Here is a 21,428-nt window from a genome sequence, read left to right as displayed (position 1 = left end):
GGGGGGGGGGGGGGTACGTGGACCTCACGTCTACTTCAAAGAGGAGCGGTTGATTACCTAAAGACCCCCGACTTGTGTGAGAGCAGGAGCAAATAGGTAAAAGGAATAGAGATTAGCATATGGTGAACGAAAGACGAGAAAAATAAGTAAGAAAAAGTAACGAATAGGTACATTGAAAACATACAATAGGTAAGGTAATGCAAAACCCACACAGAAGTAACGCAAGAACAGATCCCTGGCCTATATTGCCAGCCCTCTACCCCCTCCCAACCTGTTCAACTCCATTATGCTCAACTACGCTAGCTATATGTCCCCATACCTAGTCATCCGTCTCCAATTACTCCTAGCAGACGTCATGTCCTCGGAAATGTCTGAATAACTAATCAGTTCGATGATTTTTGTTTGTACGAAAGATATAGTCCTATACTGTGGGATTAAGTCATTGCTATTATTCGTACTAATTTGACTGTGTTAATGGTATCCTTTGTAGGCTTCTATGCACCTTGCTCCAACCCTCAAGTGTCAAGCCATCTAACTCTCCTTACTGAATCCTTGCCTACTGAACCAAGTGATGGTCTACCGACCGAAACAAGTCGTGGGAACAGAAACAAATGTTCTGTGCCTGGCATTCTTTACAATACAAACACGTTAGAAGGGTATCACTCCCTGGATAAACAAGGGTTGTTAAAGGCTGAAGCAAAGAAGGTATGATATCGTTCTTTTGTCAAAACTCAACACGTGTTAACTTTTTTATAGTTCCATTTAACATGCCATTTTCTAGTTATATATGATTGTAATATCAAAATCTTGAATTCCAGATTTGGGAGGATATTAGATCAGGAAAGGCAGAGGAGGACAGTTCTGTGCTTTTGAGGTTCCTTCTTATATCGTTTGCAGACCTCAAGAAATTTAACTTTTATTACTGGTTTGCATTCCCTGCTCTGGTTCTTGACCCTCCAGCAACATTAGTTAATTTGAGGCCAGCATCCCAATGGTTCACCCTGCAAGAGGTGCAATGATTTAGATTTATTTCTGTTGTAATTAACCGTGTTTCTTATTTGTTGCTTAAAGATGTAACATTTTACTTTCATGGCATACAGGCTGAATCTGTGTCGGCATGTTGTAATGAGTGGCGTATGTCAAGTTTAACAGCAGGTAGAATCATTTGTACTTTTGTGCCATCCTTGTCCTTAAATGGTCTGTATACTCATCTGTATCACCCCTCTGGCATACAGACACGTACATATATACAAATAGACATGTGTGTTTCTACATATAGATTTGGGATCAAACATATCTCTTTCATAGTGAAAAGTGATGGAACTTAACACCAAGTTTTTCTGTTTGTTTTAAAGTTAATGTGGTTATCAAGATTTTCTACATTATTTTAACCTTTTAGGCCACTTAGCATTTGCATTTTATTGGTCCTTATATGATGTGAGGAAAATGAAGATCTTTTGGGTTCAATTTATTTGCCATGAGGATAAATGAAGACGAGACCCACAAATGGAGAATGGAGAACGAGGAATAAAGGAATATGGTATAAACGAATAGCAACTAAATAATTCTAAAATAGACTTAGAAGTTGAGCATTTCTTTTACCTTAAATGTTGGAAATGTATTCATATGTGAAGCACGTAGAGTATTTTGGATTCAAAGTTGCTAAAGACATGATTTTGTAGATGTGCCATTCTTTTTGGTCTCCATTTCTTCAAATTCGCATGCGACTATTAGATCTCTGAAGGACTTCAAAGCTTGTCAACAGGACGGTCATAAGGTCAAGACACGTTTATCTTTCTAAATATAGAAAACCCGAATTGCTAATAGTGCCAGAGCCTTTACAGAATACAGGGGTGAGTTTTATGGTACAACCCATGATGGGTTATACTATACAACTTATCAATATAACCTAGTAAAGATTCTGGCAAAATCTTTCAGTGCCATAGTTCTTTGAAAAAACTTCTTGTTTGGTTGACAGATCCTATTTGCTTTCTATGATCCCTGTCATCTTCCAAACAATCCTGGCTGGCCTCTACGCAACTTTCTGGCATTTATTTCTGCAAGATGGAACATTAAGAAGGTTCAGTTTTTATGCTATCGCGAGAACCATGGCTTTGCTGATTTGGGTTTGTCCCTCATTGGTGAGGCTCTGGTACAACCTTCACAAGGTAGAGCGGCCAAAATTGGGTAACAACTCTTTAAAAAATCAATATTTTGCCTCTTCAAAAGTATTACTTTTGATCTGCAATTGTTTCTTGTAACATGTAAAATCCTTTTTACTTTTATGTAAATCAGCATGGCAAGATCAACAGCATGTGCCTAATGCTGTTGGATGGGAACTCAATAAAGGGAAGAGAATACCTAGATGCATTAACCTATCTACTTCAATGGATCCAACTAGGTAAGTTGGGTAGCTGAATTGTGTTTTTGTGAGTCGCCTTCCATAACATTAGTAATTAAATCCTACAGGATGGCTGTATCAGCTGCGGATTTGAATCTAAAGCTAATGAGATGGCGTGCCCTGCCGTCTTTGGACTTGAGTATGTTATCTAGCACCAAGTGTCTTTTGTTGGGAGCTGGGACTCTTGGATGCCAGGTGGCTCGCATGCTTATGGTGAGTGTCGACGTCCCGAAAAAATGTAATAGTTACCTTTTTCTGATGTCCCAAAACAAATGCATCATTCCCTTTCTAAAACATTTTGATCCAAAATTATCTGTGTACCGTCTGTAATCATCACCAAATAGTGATAACATGCGGGTCTTCACCGAAACAACCGCTTTATCGTTTGGGATAGCAGTCAGATCTGCCTACAGCCCCCCAAAAGAAGAGCGGGATATACTAAGATCGTTTGGTTTGATTTACCAAATATTGATGACCACTTGGACATCCCATTTATTTTGGGACAAAGCAAGTATCTCTCATCTGTATCAATCATAAATAAAAATTTATCATTCTCCAAAAGTACCTCGTGACATGTATGTTTGTTCATTGCAAAAAGGGTATAATGGTAATTTGTGACATTTTTTCTGACCCCAAAATTCACCACATTCTCACTTACTCAAACCTCTACACTGAGGCTTATAAATTGTGTATCTGCAGGCTTGGGGTGTACGGAAAATAACGTTAGTTGATAGTGGTAAGGTGGCCATGTCAAATCCATTGCGGCAATCCCTATATACATTGGAAGACTGTCTCGATGGTGGGGATTTTAAAGCCTTAGCAGCAGCTAAAAGTCTCCGGAGAATTTTTCCAGCAGTGGTAAATTAATCTTTTCTTCAGTATTAAAATCTGTCTCTCTATATATATGTATATATTTCAGAATATTTGTTAAAAGTTTAATTGAACATTTTAATTTTACACGTTGATTCATCATTTGCAGGAAGCAGAAGGGGTGGTGATGGCTATACCTATGCCTGGGCATCCGGTACCTAGTCAAGAAGAGCACAACGTGCTTGATGACTGCAGAAGTCTCCATGATTTGGTCGAGTCTCATGATGCCATTTTTTTGTTGACTGATACAAGGGAAAGTCGTTGGCTTCCAACTCTTTTATGTTCAAATGCTAATAAGGTTAGCTGTTGTCGTTCGTACTTGTACATGTCTGTTTGGCTGTTGTACTCCCTTTGTTCCACACCTTGGTTATGTTTTCCTTGTACTTGCTGCTATTTATGTCGTCGTTGCTTTCTAATATCTAATTTCTCAAACTTTAGCATATTTGTCTCTCCGTCTTAGGGCCTGTTTGTTAGCAGCTTAATGAGCTTAATGGGAGTCACAGCTTATTCGGTCAGCTATACATGACTGTTTGGTAGTGGCTTAATGATATAGAAAGTGGCTTATTCAGTAAGCTTCTAGGAGAAAGCTTTATGTAGAAAGCCAAGTTTTTTCCAGACCTTGCCCTTCCAATTAAAAAACACGCTTCTTCCATATTGAAAAAACCCTCCCAAAAAAACCCTTCTCAATCTATAACAAACAGATTAATCCACAAAGACTACTTTATCCATACATGACTTAATGGATAACAAACTAAACAACCCCTTAGTTGTATTGCTGTCGTTTACTCATGTCTACCTTTTCAAATTTTAACATATCTGTATTTCTTTCTTTTACACACTTTTCACTCGCCCGAGGTGTTCACAGAATCAGCCGCTTTACTCTTTTAGGTAGAGGTCAGGTTTACGTACATGATACATCTCCCCCCCCCCAAGGGACCCCACCTCCGGGCGGGATAAAGTATAAACTGCGCTCGTTTAGTTTGATTTTAAATAAGATCTTGGATCTTTCTATAATGTAGGTAAGCAGTTAACGCGGTCGATCGCAAAAAAAAATCAGTAGTAGCAACCGCTGTTTGGTATCAAAATTGCGGTCAATAGCGGTAATAGTGGCTGCTATTTGCAACACCACTATTCATGCATTGCTATTTTGGCCAGGACCGTTATCCGCTATTTCACTGCTATAGCGGCGCTATTAACTGCATAGTAATATAGATAGTTATTACTAGGCCCTTAATGTTTCAGCTGCCAAGAGAACTGGCATTGACATGCTTTTTACTTTAATCCTCAGCTTACAATTACTGCCGCATTGGGGTTTGACAGTTTCTTGGTAATGCGTCATGGTGCTGGTCCGCTCACTGCAACTGATGAATCGAAAGCCGAACCTGTTAGTTCTTTATCTGCCGGTGTTGAAGAAATGTCAATGACACAGGGAGATAGCAAGATGAGGCTGGGATGTTACTTCTGCAACGATGTTGTTGCCCCTGTGGATGTACGTAGTTTCTCTTGATCTCAATGAACGCATGTCATAGAGTAAAATTTTCAATATATGGTGTTCCGTGTTCGCCATTTATTTTATTTGATAACTAGCTATTTTCCATTACATCGGGCTTTTAGGCTTCAAACATTATAAAAATGTGCATATACTTAAATCCCAATATATATAGGGTTGGGTTCCGGTAAGAAATGAGAGTTATGGTGAGAAGGGTAAGAAGAAATCTCCACCCTTGGATCAATCCTAATTGAAGATCAACATTAATGAGAAGCACCGGATCAGTTCCCTTCTAAACCGTAATTCATGGGTTGGTTTTAGACTAAAAGTGATCAAGGGTCCAAATCCCTTCATACGCTTCTCATCTTAACCCCTACTCTCACACGATCCTTCGTTTGTATACATGTATGTGTGTGTGTATAGGGTTGGGTTCTAGTGAGAACATCTTCTTTTTGTGAGAAGATGAGAAAAAGTGACGGTATCCTCATTGGTTAGCCATAAGTTAGTTTTTTTGAAAAGCTAGTTTAAGTAATAAGCTGCGGGGGCTTTTTTCACTTTATCCCCATTATGTCCCTTATAATTTTTCAAATGTTCTTTTAGGTCATTTTACATTATGATCTAGCTTATCAACTAGTTTTTTTAGCACCAAACATGACTAGTTTATAAGCCAACAACTAGCTTTTCAACTAACAGCTAGTTTGCCAAACATAGCCTCTAGTTTGCCAAACATAGCCTCTAGTTTGCCAAACATAGCCTTAACAGCTAGCTTGTTTTGATACCAAAGATGACTAATTTACAATCATTCTTCCACAAATCATGCAGTCAACGGCTAACCGCACTTTGGACCAGCAATGCACGGTGACACGTCCTGGACTTGCTCCTATTGCATCGGCCCTTGCAGTCGAACTGTTGGTTGGGATTTTGCATCATCCTCTTGGGTAATGCTCCAGTTTTGAACCAAATTAGATTCTTGACGGTATTTGTTACTTCTTATGCATGTTACTTTTTCACTCCAAGAAGTCATAAACTTAGAAGGATGGAGAAAATGGGAAACAAAAATAAACCAAACCAAACGAGCCAGGTGTATCCCACCTGAAGGTGGGGTCCGGGGGGGTGATGTTCACATACCTGACGTCTACCCTCCAAGGGTAGAGCAGTTGTTTCCGTGAAGAAAATGGGAAACGGTCTTGGGTTAATTGATTGTTCGACATTTTTTATGTTGTGATCGAAGTGTTATTAGTTTTGGTGCATATTTTCGACAGGATATCAGCAAAAGCTGAATTTGGCAACTCTTTGGATGGTGGAAACAGTGAGCAGCCTCTTGGTATATTACCCCATCAAATCCGAGGTGCCCTATCGCAGTTCTCTCAGATGATACTTGTGGGACATTCCTCGAATAGCTGCACCGCCTGTTGCCCAATTGTAAGTTCCCTTTTTACCAATTGAGAAGATCATATGAGAACCATAAATATTTTGAGAACCCATATATGCATTGATGCATATACACTATGAATTTCAATGAATATATGCATTGATGCATATATAGTAGATATGCATTGATGAATAATCATTGACAGAATACATATTTGGATTGTATATATGCGTCAATACATATATATATATATGTGTGTGTGTGTGTGTGTGTATTAGACTTTATACTAGACCAAATGAACCCCTGATCCCCACTCCAAGGAGGAGGAGGGAGGATGTATGCAGAGTTGTCATCTATCTCAAAGTGTAAAGTGGATATTGGCGGAGTTTAAACCAAGCCAAACGAAACCCTGATATCCCACTCTGAAGTAAGGTGGGGGAGGGGAAGTATGAAGGGCTATTATCTGTCCTAAAGAGTAGAACAAATGTTTCTTTGATAATTAGTAGAGCTTAATCCTCTTTAATACCAACTTATCCATTCTTGATGTTGATGTTCGACTTATTGTGATTTTTAGGTGGTTTCTGAGTATCGGAAAAGGGGTCTAGATTTCGTCCTACAAGCCATCAATCATCCTACTTATTTGGAGGATCTCACCGGACTAACGGAACTGATGAAATCGGCTAACTCTTTCGAACTTGACTGGGATAACGAGACTGATAACGACGATGATTGTGTTGAAATCTAATTTTCTCGTGTATTTTTTCAGTATGAAGTATAACTTATCCGTGAATAATAAATACATGGTAGCTTATTCAATTTAGTTAATTTCTGGAAAATTACAAATATTGTTTAACATATAAATAACCAATTAATTTTTTTAACCATTAAGCTATGTTGATGTTGATGTTTTTTTTTAAGTATATAATATTTATATAAGGTAAATGCAACAAATAAACTCACACACTCTTCTCATCTTTGGTGAGGTTTGAACCCTTGACCTCTTAAAAGGCCAAAGACTACGATATCGTTAGGTCAAAGGCCTTTTGGTTTTGGTTTTGATGTTGATGTTCATTGAAACCTAATCCAATTAATACTAAACGTTATTTGGATAGATTCAGTTCGATTTTCAGATGATTTGAAAATTTCACAAAATTGAATAACCTGAATACTCGATAAACCGCCCGAATAATCACCTCTTCATGAGAAGAAATATGACAACCCATATGATATAGGGAAACTTATGGGCCATTTATCAAAAGACTTATCCCATAAGCACTTATCAAGTCACATTATTTCACTGGATCTAGAGCATATGACAATGACCAATAATCTTACCTGGTAAGAGAGAAGACAATCTAGAGTCTTATATGGTGGTAAGTGAGGGTCGTCATCTTTTACCATAGTTAGTGCTTACCGGATAAATTGTTGCATACAATACCGTTTTTGTGGACTAAAGTCTTACCAGTAAGTAAGTAATATTGTTAAATTTTACCAGTAAGCACTTACCACAGTAAACACTTATCGGGATAAGCATTTAGTAAACAGACCAGGGGTAGGAACCCATAGCTAGTATAGACGGTAGGAAAAGAGACTGATTTTAGGTAGAGAGTGCTCATAAGGTTGGTAAGTTGTTAGATTGGTTACGAAAGTCCTAGGATAAACTAGAAGATACGTCATTACCTTACTTTTATTATGTTTATTTTACCTGTTTATATTTATATTGTACTGCTTATTTCTAAGCAGCCTTTGATTCTTCTTATAAAATTATTCAAATATTTTGACACACTTTCTTTCTCTCACACACTTTTCACAAGTCAGAGATTTTTATAGAAACATTTATTTTACTCGAAGCAGAGGACAAATATGTCTACATCATACTCACATACCCCATCTCTATATGCGACGTACTCTGTCCATTTTATTTTTGGTTTTAGGGTAATGTGTCGTTTATATGATACCATTCTAAGCCCCCCCCCCCCCCCCAATCATTTCCATTCCCTATCGTTAATAAATAGAACACGTCACTATATTTGCATCAATATAGAACGTATTTTGTTTCGGTTATTACTTTCTAGAATCTGCTTTTAAAACCTACATTTTTGGTGTCTACGATGAGCATGACACCCAAGAAAGTCTAATATTAAAAAAAAAGATTTTTATTTACAAAGTTATAATATATTCCTTTTAATTGAATTAAGAACGTACTTGAACCCTTCATTGCAGGAAAAAAATAGATGTTTTCCCGGAATAGAGCTTTTAAACTTAAGTTCCCAAGATAGCAGATAAAACCAGATTACGTTCTATTTTGATTCCGTTTAGTCAAATAATAAATTGTATCACGACAATTATATTATTTACTAAAAACAAGTCAATTTCATCGTTACTAACTTGTGTTAGATCTAATGCAAGTATTAGTATCATTTACCGCATCGTTGCATATTAGATAATGTCGAAGTTGTTTCCAAAAGTTGCCGTGTTTGTACATAACCCCGTGACCCCAACACTTATAGAACGATTATAAATTCAGTATTCAACAAAAAGATCCGATAAATATAACAAATAGTCAAAGCCCATATCCATAGTGATTCCAAGCAAAGAACCAAACGCCACTTAGGTAAAACAAGTTCATTTTTGTGCACTGATTACAACTGATTTTTATTAAATAAGAGCATCTCCAGTAGCTATGTTAATTTTTTTTTCTCTACAATAAAGTATCAAAAGTCAAAATCTTTAAAAACAATTACATCCAACTCCAACAGGTACGCTATTTTAGTAAATTCTAACATTAATTAGTATTATTAAAATATTCAATACATTTAATAAAATATTATTTTCTCCTAAACATTTATTATTAAAATAATATTTTTTTTCTCTCTTCCTCTAGATTTTTACAACCTCTCCTGTTTTTCTCTCTCTATATTTTAACAAACAAAATAACATAGTTGTTGAAGCAAAAAAAATTGCTAAAAATACATCTTTCCTCCATTTTAGCATTGCTAAAACTCCATCTTTTCTCTAAAATCCCGATAAAATTTCAAACGAGAACACATTCATTTTATGAAAACACAGGAACACCTTCTGGACGACTTATGGGCCGTTTACCAAACACTTACCCGGTAAGTGCTTATTGGTTAACACTATTATTTACTTACCGGGAAAGATTTTAGTCCACAAAAACGACATTGTATGCAACAATTTACCCGGTAAGCACTTACCATGGTAAGAGTCGTCGCCTTTACTTACCGGGTAAAACTCTTGGTCCTTGTCTCGCTCTTACTAAGTAAGATTATTGGTCTTTACCATATTCATCTGGTGAGGTAATGTTATTTGGTAAGCGCTTACCCAGGTAAGTGTTTAGTAAACGGTCCCTTAACCCATGACCTAGGTCGCGTAAAAAATTACCTACATATCTGATTTCGTATCAAATTTAATGGACTACAATATCACATATGATTGAATATGGTATAAAGTATTATCCTATTTTCATAAAATAAACAGGTAAAACTAATTATTACAACTTTAAATTATACCAATAACTTCATAAAAATAAAATAACAATGTATTAAATGTATTGATGGCCAAAAACCGGTCCTGGGTCGAGCCGAGCCAGTCCCTACCGGGCCTGATGCCTCCTTTAACCGGCCCTTGTCGGTAGAGATGGCCAAATCAGCCCGGCCCGGCCCGGGACCGACAAAGGACCGGCGGGACCGAAAACGGGATCGATTGAGGTTTTTGGTAGTTTCGTGGGACCGGGACCGGTTATGGGACTGACTATGGACCGGCCCGGCCCGAAAATTCAAGTAATTTTATAAATAATTTTATAATGTATTTTTATAAGAAAACGTAATTTTAATTATATTAAAACATATTTTTAAAGTGTATTTGAGTGACTCAATTGTAAATTTTATAATGTATTAAAAATATATATAATTAAAAAAATAAAAAAAAAATCTTATTTTTTAATGCAGGGACCAGTTGGGACCGGGACCGGTGGCCCATAACCGGTTATAAAGTACCTTGACCGGTCCTATCATTTTCGACCGGGACCGAGACCGGGACCGATTACGCCGGGACCGGTTATGGCCGATTATGAGAAAGGTTAGGACCGATTGGAACCAATCCGACCTGGCCCGGGTCCGGTTTTTGACCATCTCTACTTGTCGGTACCGGTTCTGGTTTTCCGTCGGTCCGAGCCGGTTTGGCGGTCACCAATTAAATGGGATCGTTGTGGCCCAATCATTGGCCCAATCAATACCCAATCTTGGAGCTATAAATACCACATGGACCTTTAAATGGCGTTTAACTCCACCGAGATCTTCCCTCAGGGTTTCTCTATCGCGCTAGGGTTTACAGTTCACCGGCGGTAAGGAATGGATCTTTCCAAGAAGAGAAAAATGGAGGAGAACGGTGGCCAATTCACCACCGATGTTACTAACGACGTCGTTGCTCCACCACCGTCATACTCCTTTCCAAGTCTTACTCCACAGGATGCGCGCAAAATACTTGAACCGTTCACCAAAGAGCAGCTACTCGACGTCCTACAAACCGTAGTCGTCCGAGACATCGCTGTTCTGGACGCCGTTCGATCGGTCGTAGACTCCGATCCTACCCAACGCAAACTTTTCATCCGCGGTATCGGCTGGGAAACAACCACGGATAAGCTTCGATCTATCTTTTCAGCTTTTGGGGAACTCGAAGAGGCTATTGTGATAACTGATAAAACTACTGGAAAATCTAAAGGTTATGGATTTGTTACTTTTAGGCATATAGACGGGGCGGTTATGGCTTTGAAACAACCTAGCAAGAAGATCGATGGTAGAATTACGGTTGCGCAGTTAGCGGCGGCCAGGGATTTAGCTAATGTTGATGTGTCGACGAGGAAGATTTACGTCGGAAATGTTCCGTTTGAGATATCATCGGATAGACTTTTGAGTCACTTTTCATCGTATGGGGAGATAGAAGAAGGGCCGTTAGGGTTTGATAAACAGTCAGGGAAACAAAAGGGGTTTGCTTTTTTCGTTTATAAAACTGAGGAAGGGGCGAGAAATTCACTTGTTGATCCAATTAAGAACATTGATGGGCACCAGGTTATGTGTAAAATGGCTACTGATGGGAAGAAGGGGAAAGCAGGTGGGCCACAAGGACCTACTGGGATGCCTGGTGATGCCGCTCCACCCCATGGATCAATGCCAGGGTCCATGAATGCGGGGTATGGTATGCCAGGTTAGATTTTTTTCCTGTGAATTTTGATCCCGTTTATATGTTCAAATTCAATGATTTAAACGAATTTACATAGGTGTGCTTTGGAGAATATATGAATTTTGTTTGTCATTGTAGGTTCTTTTCTTTAATTTTTGGAGGGTTTAATATTTTGAAGAAGTTGGTTTTTTTGTGTTCGGATTAGGTAGAAACTTTTGGTTATGGCAATCATTTAAATTTCAGTTGGGAGTCCAAATGTAGAAAACAAGGTGCTTTGGTATTCCAATATTGGTAGTTATGCTGTTGTGTGCTGTTAGAAGCAATGTTCCTATGTCCAAATAGACAGAATTGTGGTTGGTGTTACTGTACTAGTGATAAGCAATTGAAACCAAAGAAGAAACAGGAATACTGGAGTAATTTACTCATTAATTTTAAGACATCCCGGGCTGAGTTGATTAACTTTTATTCTAATGGTGAATTACAGGTGGGATAACATCGTATGGAGGGTTCTCTGGTGGGCCTCCTTTGCCTTCTCATCAAAATCCACAACTAAATTCTTCAGTGCCTTCAGCAATTGGCAGTGGTCATGGTTATGGAAATCAGGGACCACCCTCATTTGGTGGTGGTGGTGGGGGAAGTGGGTATGGCGGTGGTGGGTATGGTAGTGGCGGATATGGCAGTGGTGGATATGGTGGTGGCTCACATTATGGTGGAGGGGGTGCAGCCCCAGATCATCCGGGGCCGAACAGTTTTGCATCTTCAATTAACAGAATGCCACCAACTCAGGGAGGATACCCTGATGGTGGAAATTATGGTATGTCTTCAGCTTATCCAACACAACCGAACCTCCCACCAGCGGGTCCTAGAGGCCCTCATGGTGGGATGTACCAGGGCGGGACTCCTTATTATTGAGGTATTTTTATGTTTTTCATGTTCTTCTAATTTGTTTCTGAATATGTTTGTATATTCCTTCATACATCATGCATTATAGAAATAAGCAGGTGCTTCCTCCTAGTTCGAAGTCAACTAATTCACTTTTGATTTTGTGTGTAAAATTGGGTATTTGTTCTGTGGCAGACCTGAGTTTGGTTGTCTTTTAATGTGCACATTGTGTTTTCTTCTCTCTTGTGGGGTAAAAAGTTTATAATGATTTGTGAGATGATAGATAACTAGAATTTGCACAGTTTGAATGTATGCCTGATTCCCTGTCTTCAGTTCCAGCAAAATTTGTGTATCTGGTTTTTTGGCATGTGACTGAGTTGTTCAATATGTTTACTTCCTTTTTTGTTGTCTATTATTCCTTCTTTGCCACTTAATTATGTTATTATTAGTTTTTTTTTACTGAGCTCCTCCCTCCATCTCAAAATAAGTGCCCACATTTCAATTTTAGTTTGTCCAAAAGTATCCGCTTTCCCATTCTATCCTTAATTATGAGATGGAAAGGTTCTCTATTAAGAAGTGTAATAATTACACATTCCTAAAACTGTGTGCCATTTTCATTGTTGACCTTTATTTTTGATCGAAGCGAGTATTATCAACAATATACTATTGGCTATAAAGAAAGGGAGTGTATGCTTTCAACTGGTAGTTTATGAGTTGTATGGACATGACACTTGACAAATGTTCTAAAATTATGTTGTTGCCTAGGTTTTTTGGGTGATGGCTTGGAATATCTGTTCTACTAGTTGGTTTTACTAGTATTTTCATTTGTTTCATTTTTCTTAGGAGCATCAGCTTGTTTACCTGCTTCATTTTTTGTTTTCGTTTGGTTTTCTTCTGTTCTGAATCCTTTATTTCTCTCGAGACTTGCTACGTTGAATAAGATTGACTCTGCGTCTTTCCGACTCTTGTGAGTCTTAGATTTCTGATCTGATAATTTCACCAATATGGGCATTAGTGGAAGTAGCTGCAGGAGGCTTTTTTGCCCTTTATAATTAAGGGATGGATGCAATGGTTAGATATATGATTTATGTTGGTGTTATGTTCAGTCCATGGTCGAAAACGAAAATGATGGGATAACGATTGATTATTGATACATAAGATTTTAATATACTCCAAAAAATGATTTTCAGCTGTTACATATTGCTAAGAAATGAAGGGTTATGTAGCGTTGTGCTTTGGCTTTTTCTTTACCTTGTGATTCCATGATTTTAGCAAAGAGCTCATAGTAACCATTCATTTTCTTGTAAAATTAATAACATCTCAGTCATTTTAAGGTGAAATAGCATTGGGATAGTTAGGCCGAGGCTTGGAACTAGTTGGCCGAGATGTGTTCATAAAAAATTACATATATCTTGACTTGTATGATCTCTACTCTTCTATATTTTGGTTTATTTTTCTAGACGAGAAGACAGGTTTATTGTTTTTTGGTATATATGATTTGGATCTTACAAAGAGGTATGTCAAAAGGTTCAAGGTTTTTCTATAGAAGGAATGTTGTTTGATGGTATAAATTGGATTTGTTAGATGATCTTTTATTTTGCAAACAGGTGTTTCTTTCTTGTTATGTGTTATTTGCATATGAACCCTGTTATGAGAAGGTAAGTTTTACAAGATTTTTTATACTAGGATTGTTGCTTTCTGCTACATGTTTCATTTCTTATAGTCAGTTTGTTCTATGCTATATTCTTTATGCAATTATGCATGAAACATTGATGTCTTTGATGGTAAAGAATTATTTTTGCATGCCCATTGTTCATAAAGATTTAAGGTAGTCTGGCTGTTGATGTAATCAAGAGAAGGAGGGCCACTCACTGTCAAATAAATTTTCTTATCATGATTGTCATTGTCATCTTCAATGTAGTCTTTTTCTCATCATCGAATGAACTTGCTTTTTTTTTTGCATCAAGTAACTTCTTTTTAGTTGTAGCAGCAAAAGCGAAACTGTAAGGCCTGATTTTGTGTGTGCGCGATGTATTGGTTGCTGTTTAGAAAGGATATTACGAGTTTTTATGCTTAATATGACCCCCAAAAAATGCCCCACCGTTGCCCTATACGGAAATATGCTTAACCTTTTCCGCAAGATTACCCCTCCCTAAAACTGCTCTAATCCCCTCTCCCTCACTATCTCTATCTCACTTGAGCCTATCAAACCCCCAAAGTCCCTGTTGAAACCTCTCTCTCTCTCTATATATCTGTTTCTCACAGGACACACCTATATCTTGTATCTTCTTCTTGATTTCTTACTCAGCATCTTCTTCCTTGTCTCCTTGCATCAGTATCTTCTTCTCGTCTCCTCCTCTCCTTGTTGGGGTTTTGTACTTTTATTTGTTCCTGTTTGGTTACCTTTTGCTCCGGTTTGTTTGAGTGGTGTATTGCTTATCTTTTCTGCATCTGCTTCTTCCTTGCCTTCTTGTAACCAAACCAAACGTAACCAAACATCAAAAAAGTAGAAGCACAACCCCCAACAAGGAGAAAAGGATATGAGGGAGAAGCAGGTTTGTCGAGGAACCACAAAACAATGTTGGTGCCTCAAGTGAGAAACCGATAGAGAGGGGGGTTTTGATGGGGGTTCAATAGGCTTGAGTCGGAAACAAATATAGAGGAAGCGGGAAAGATTTTGGGGGGGGGGTGTTAGGGTGAGGTAATTTTGAAAAAAAGGGAAGCATATATTTGTTGCAGGGTATATAGAAACTCAAATTTTATTACATAACGGAATTTTCTTTTTTTCTATAACCATTGGTCAACAGCAAAATCATTTTTCATGCATGTGGGGTTTTGTGTCTTTAGATTTTTTGTCTTGAACTTGAACCAAGGGAGTTTTAGTGTTGCTGTAGACAATAATCTTGAAACCGTAAACTGGTTTGCAAGTGTTAGTTGAAGACACCAAGTGAACATGCAACAATGTCTCTTAATACAAGAAAAATTATGGGCGAGGCTTTCTGCATCAAATAAAATGACTCTATATCTGTTTGTTCATGTCTTTGCAATATAGTTTTGAACTTTTCTGGTTGTTTATTGCTTTAGTTATCCTGCCTCTTTCAGAGTAGGTTTAGGGTTCATTTCGTATGGCCTATTAATTGTGTAACTGCTTAAACACTGGAGTTTGCATCATGTTTGTAAGTTGCTTTTTGACTGTTGGTCAAATTTCTGTCATTTGTTTCTCTTACTTACCTTATCTTATTATTAATTTTGTAGCCTGTCATTGTTCTTTTTTGTTAAAACAGTTCAAAGTTTTCTACTTGTTTTTTTAAGAGCATCCTTGAGAATTCTTGGCTAACATGTAATTTGAGTTTCTCTTTTTACTGGTCATGATTTTATTTTGCTGTTAATTGGCTTTTGGTGTTGGAATTTGGAATGATGGATTGAGCTCAATGTGGATATTTGATTCAGGTGTATGAGAGCTTCTTGGACGCAAATGCTTTAAATGGTTGGTGAGAGTGGTTGATAAATGGACTGGTGTGCTTTGTTGCTGCTTCACTCTATCTGCCTATATGAGTTGTGGTTTTTTATGATGTTTCTTAGTTTATGTTTACTGTAGTAAATCTTGGATCCTTGTTTAGGACTTGCAAACAGTTGTAACGTGTTTTAATGGGAGGGCTATAAGATATCTTTTGCTGTAGTATATCTTTGTTATGTAATGTCTTTTCACCATGTGGTTACTAGCTACCATATACGTGCAGCTTCTAGTTGAAGACTTGGATGTTTGTGCAACATTTCTCGTCCTTGGTTCATATTTCTGTTATATTTTTGCTATCTTTTGGCTTAATTCTGTCTTTTCTCGTTGTCGTGGTAAGAATCCTATTGCTCCTTATCAATCATCTTTTATGATATATGCAAGCTGATGTCTTAATGTTGGCAGTTGATGGATTTATACTGTTACTGCATTTGACATGTATACGGATGGCACTTTCTGGTTTCCATTATTTTTGGTATTTACTGTATTTGAAGCATGGGCTTCTTTAGAGCTATGGATTTATCTATTTGAGGGAAAAAATATGCTTTGATTACGAAGTGTTAATGTCTTCTCCTGTTCACTGTCACTGTGGGAATGCTGATTTTTATGTATCTTGTAATTTTTATTTGTGATCTATTTCTGCAATATCTTGTTAGGTGCTACCTGACAGTCGGATGGCTGAATTTGGTTTGGAATTTGAGCTTGGAATTTTTACTATTTGTATGTACTTGCATTTCTTTTTGCCCTGTTTGCACCAGATGATGTTTTTTCATGCTCACAGCATCTAAATTTGATATACAAGAGGCCCTTGCATCATGTGGATGGCTGTACTGATGCAAATGCTTATTGCTTAAGTTCATTGTTTTCATACATTCCAGCATCTTTGATCTATTCTAGCACAATTGTCTGATCTGTTTTTTTAATTATCAGCTTGTCATCAATTCTGAAGCATTTGCAAAACAATCTTATGATACACATGGCCTCATCAGTTACTTCATGTACCATGCACATGTTATGATATGATTTTTTGGATATTATGCATTGATTGCATTTCTTCTTGCGTTCTTTTCAGATAGATTTTCTTGTCACCGTTTTTCAACAGAAATCTGCTTCCGGACTATAAAACCTAAATAAGTATCGCCATTGGTCTTACCTGTGCTTCATGGGGCACTCTGTTTTGATAATGGCAATGTCATGAATTTTTGTGATACCAAACAACCTAAATAAGTTTCTTATTGCCATTGGTCTTACCTGTGATTCATGGGGTACTCTGTTTTGATAATGGCAATATCATGAATATTTTGATGCTAGGTGAGTATATAAGCATCCACTAGGCTGTTCTCATATTGGGCACCTTGGCTTGAAAGAGTTTTTCTGATAAATACATTGTGCCTCATAAAAATGCAATGTGGTACATATTTGTACTTCTATAAAATAGTTCAATTCTTAGTCAAATTGGAATGCATGGTCTAATAATGGCAACAAAATAGGAGGAATTTCATGGATCAAATATTTTCAATAGTTTATGATGATGGCATTGGGAAAATAGGTAACTTGAGATTAAAAATTTAGCAGGAAGAGAAACAATGAAATCAACCAGACATCCCATAAAAGAGTTTGCTTCATATTTATGCGATTGATGGGATACAAGAGAAGTAATATGCAATATATTATGGTTGAAGTAGGAAGACAATTAAATTTGAATGTGATCTTCAACGTGGTAGGAGACTTGAGCCACTGGAAACTTATGTGCATGTTTGGAAGTGAATAGGTCATGCTAGTGATAGTCCTAAACTTGTTGGTCAATGCCTATCAATTTTACAATCTGCTCACATCGGTGATTGAAATATGATGACCATCTTTCAAAACTTGTCATAGAGTTGACAACTTTGTAGATTATAATGGTTTGAGACCATCAACGGAGCCTATTTTGGGGATTAGAGAAGTAAAAAGTTGTGCATGGAAGTTTGTGGCATGTACATCAATTCATGTGGAAAGATTGATTTTGATTTATCTTTTTAAATGCTTCTGCTTTGTGCCCCAAATTTCATGCTCTGTGCAAAGAGAAGGATCTTTTCAAGACTTCTTTCGTCATTTGATTCCATTTGTTCTTTATATGGGATCTACAGCCTATTGAAAGCTGATCTTATGTACAGCCTACATTTCATATTATGGAACTATATCGAGAGCTACATGTGGTTTTGCTTTTCTTATATTGGCTTCTGTTTTAACTATGACATAGCATCAATGTCAATGTGAGATGGGTTAGGATTTTTATATGAAACAAATGAGGATGCAAGTGTTTGTTGTCTTCTTATTGAATTACTCCTTTTCCCCTTCTTGTGCAGCTAATCGCCTAATACTTGTATGTTTTCTCTAGATTGATGTGTTGAAGATCATTTAATGTTTGGGATTTGTCATCTTCCTATTACTTGTTTAAGTGAATATTGGCCCTCAATCAATAGGTTAATATCAAACAAATTCTAGCATTTCTTGCAACTCAAAAAGAGGAAAAAATAGTGTTTGTGATATGCCAATATATACATTTGTTGCACATACTAACGTGTGCAAGGAAGCTAGATCAAGATGATTCAACAGATGGTTCATTGTTGCTGTTCTAGGCATCCCATCGTGTTTTAATTTGAGATGGGTAATTTAGTAATGTAGTAATCTTGTCCCATATCTGTAATTTTTGTTCCATCTATTTTGGTGGTGCCTTTTTTTGTCCCACTAAGTCCTTGCCCTGTCCCATTCTAATGTCGCACCAAACATGAGACACCAAGTTTTTTGTTCAGTCCCGTCTTGTCCCCGGTACCAAACGCACTCTGAAGCTGGTTCTGATGTAGCAACTATACTTCAATATCATCATCATCGTGTTCATTTTAAATGTTTCACATAGTAACTTAGCACCAAAATTTGCTTTGTTTGTAATCTATAAAGTTGCATACTGTAACATTCATATGCATTATCCATACAACATGCTCGTATGTTGTAAATTTATCTTTTGTTCTACTAATGTGTGTTTGATTGAGCTTTAAGTGCCGTGTGCCTTTATCATAAGTTCATGAAAGTTAAGATTGAGACGCTTGAAACATATGATCTAAGAAACAATATCCTTTGGCATACTTTTCCTGTTAGTCATCCAGTCATGCCACTTAGAGCTGAATTTCTGACATCATGCTCTCTTATGCTAGCTGAAGATATGAAAGCTTTTGTATATGCATTTTTTGTATCTGCAAATCTTGGACATTTAGAAGTATGCTATAAGTAGAGATGCACAAGTCCAAGACTTTTTTCGGGCCTGGTCCCGAGCCTTCCAAGCCTGTTTTCAGCGAGTAAAAGAAGGTCAGGGCCGAGATTTGGGGTTGAAAAGGGCACGATCAAGCCTTTTCAGGTTTTGAGGCCTGTCCCCGACTGGGCTTTGGGCTTTTTTGTGTATTCTGCTATGAAGTAATGAAAGTTGTCAACACCTGTGTTTGTTTTCTATCATCTGGTCCAACTTTTTGTACTTTTTTGTCTCTTTGATAAAATCTACATAGCCATTGCGGATTTTGTTTGATTTGGCGATTTCTTGCTGTTTTGGTTAATTAACTTTGTTGTGGTTATAGTTTTGGAAATCCAGTTTAAGTTTTGCTATTTCGCCAGTTTTAGTGGTGTAGTCAAGTGGTGATTTTATTGTTTTGATTTTTTTTTGATTCTTTTAGCCACTTATTATTGCTTTTTTTTTGATAATGGTATGTGATTATTAACCATACATAGGTTTCAGAGAAAAAATTAGCATACTAGTTTGTGGTTGGAATTTATATCCATGATCTGGTTACAATTGTCCAGTGAGAGAGACCAGAATCCTTCTTCCATACAGAGTCTCCTACCTAAGCCTTCTTTCAAGGGTACAAGAGAACTCTGCAGCAACTTGGATCAAGAGTGTTTGGTAAGCAAATTTTCACTTTTTTGTGATTTATTGTTGATTTATTATTATGCCATTCATGATGTGATACTTTCATGATGGTGTGATCAATTCATGGTGTTGTACTTTTTGATCTTTATTAAAATATGATTGTTGATTTAAAAAAATAAATGAATGGTTATGACCTAACTGTAGCACAAAGTTTGAAATAATATGGGATAATGGAGTGTGGAAATGCTTTAAAACTTTTAACTTTAATAAATATATCCATGGTTCTACAATGGCACGTCATGGCGTGAGACGCGTCTCTGATGCCACGTCAACCCCCGTGGGGGCTGTATAAAGCGTGGTGCACACCATGGTGTCTTGTGGTGCGACATGCCGTGTTCTGGCACAAGTTCATTTTTTAACCCATACTTCCTATTTTTCCTTAAAACCCGTGAGATTGCTTTATCAGTTGTTAACTTGTTATGATGAGCCTTTTATACAAACACTTTTTCATATATATACATATATATATATATATAGAGAGAGAGAGAGAGAGAGAGAGATAGGGTGGAGGGTGGGGTTCAAATGAGATCCATAAATATTTTGAGGACCTAGAAACCAACTATTTCATAAATTATTCATGTTGAATAACCCTAAAATATTCATGTCTTGAGCTATGCCTTGAAAAAGCTCCTAAAGCTTGAACTTCCTGCCACACCACATCTCCCATCAGTTAGAACCTTGATTGCAATGGAAGTTCTTTATTTTATTTTGATCTATCTAAGATGCATTTGTTTTGATATGAACAGCAGAACAGGTTCTGGTGGTCACAAGGAGACGAAGAACCGCCTGCAACAATCCACCGCCAAACTTGAGATCTTACAAGGTCCCAAAAGATTTGCATCAACCGATAGAGCCCAACTTCCCTGGAGGTCAAGACCAAATACTATTTGCCGTGCATAAATATTATATACGTAAAAGAAAGATTCAGCCTCATGGTTCTTGGTTTTCTCCTGGACTTGCTATCTGCTGTTGCTAAGTTTTTGAAACGGGATGGAATTGTATTATGCAGTAAAGGCGTAATCTCTCTTTTACGAGAAACGACTCAAAAAGTTTATGATCAATGTTATATATTTGAAATATATAGCAAAGAAGTACCTAATGATTTTTGTTTTATAACTATGAATGGTGTTAGTGGTAATCAAGGTAGTTCTGTTTCCAAAGAGTCTGTATTTCTGGTAATTGACAAGAGTTCTAAAATGGTCTCATTTTCATTCAGACCACTTATATGATGAGATTTTGGGATATGTTCTAAAACTGATCCTTCAAATGCACAAAAAAGTCGTCTTATTATTACCAAAACTGATCAGACCTAGCAACCCCTTCATGAAAATGATAAATAAACAAGGGGAAAAAAGACAGCATCTTAATGGTTGTAAAATATTCTGAATGATTTTGTATTATGGACCCTTTAATCATTCAGCATCCAAATTTCATTCTGAACAATTACCAAATAATTATATTTTGTTTTGCATTATATTATGAGAGACTTTTAATTATTCTGACTATTTAATTATTTTGTAACAAATCTTTTAGCAATTGGCAAACGATCCCTTATATTCTATTTTTAAGATGCATCAATAAACTAATCATTTTTTTGAGTTCCATCTTTGATTTTTAGGAGGTGTTTGAGATTTGCTTATTTGAAATAACTATGCTTTTATACAAAAACATTTATCAATTTATTATAAGTCAAAAGGGTTTAACTTCAAAAACTGCTTATTACCGGTTTGATACCGATATAAA

The 21,428-nt window shown here is 37.0% G+C and overlaps 2 protein-coding genes across 10 annotated transcripts in view; both read left to right on the top strand.

The window, feature by feature from the left end:
- Positions 1-7,016, top strand: part of LOC112526904 (ubiquitin-like modifier-activating enzyme atg7) — an 8,687-nt gene extending 1,671 nt beyond the window's left edge. For all 4 annotated transcript variants that reach the window (XM_025137343.1, XM_025137346.1, XM_025137342.1 and 1 more), the window contains exons 3-15: positions 491-705; positions 819-1,010; positions 1,101-1,155; positions 1,683-1,777; positions 1,979-2,168; positions 2,296-2,401; positions 2,470-2,614; positions 3,101-3,259; positions 3,381-3,569; positions 4,560-4,760; positions 5,583-5,698; positions 6,023-6,182; positions 6,707-7,016. In XM_025137343.1, the coding sequence (XP_024993111.1) occupies positions 491-705; positions 819-1,010; positions 1,101-1,155; positions 1,683-1,777; positions 1,979-2,168; positions 2,296-2,401; positions 2,470-2,614; positions 3,101-3,259; positions 3,381-3,569; positions 4,560-4,760; positions 5,583-5,698; positions 6,023-6,182; positions 6,707-6,877 (1,994 nt within the window). In that variant the 3' untranslated portion in view covers positions 6,878-7,016. The remainder of the gene's footprint in view (positions 1-490; positions 706-818; positions 1,011-1,100; positions 1,156-1,682; positions 1,778-1,978; positions 2,169-2,295; positions 2,402-2,469; positions 2,615-3,100; positions 3,260-3,380; positions 3,570-4,559; positions 4,761-5,582; positions 5,699-6,022; positions 6,183-6,706) is intronic.
- A 3,434-nt stretch (positions 7,017-10,450) lies between these two features.
- On the top strand, positions 10,451-21,330 carry LOC112526533 (UBP1-associated protein 2C-like). 6 transcript variants are annotated; one of them, XR_003070612.1, is made up of 4 exons: positions 10,451-11,355; positions 11,816-12,244; positions 19,559-19,658; positions 20,435-21,330. XR_003070612.1 is itself a non-coding variant. In XM_025136855.1 (3 exons), the coding sequence occupies exons 1-2, from the start codon at positions 10,503-10,505 to the stop codon at positions 12,241-12,243; spliced, it is 1,281 nt and encodes a 426-aa protein (XP_024992623.1). In that variant the 5' UTR covers positions 10,451-10,502; the 3' UTR covers position 12,244; positions 19,559-20,119. The 6 variants fall into 6 exon arrangements, 3 of the variants coding, with proteins under 3 accessions (XP_024992623.1, XP_024992625.1, XP_024992622.1); XR_003070610.1 differs by having other exon boundaries at positions 20,432-21,330; XR_003070611.1 differs by lacking the exons at positions 19,559-19,658; positions 20,435-21,330 and adding exons at positions 13,821-13,871; positions 15,664-15,939.
- The last annotated feature ends 98 nt before the right edge of the window (positions 21,331-21,428 follow it).

Source organism: Cynara cardunculus (genome assembly GCF_001531365.2).
Source record: "Cynara cardunculus var. scolymus isolate 2C chromosome LG 14, CcrdV1, whole genome shotgun sequence".
NCBI lineage: Eukaryota > Viridiplantae > Streptophyta > Magnoliopsida > Asterales > Asteraceae > Cynara > Cynara cardunculus.
Note: the sequence above shows the minus strand (reverse complement) of the source record. Positions and strands in the feature narration are given on the sequence as shown.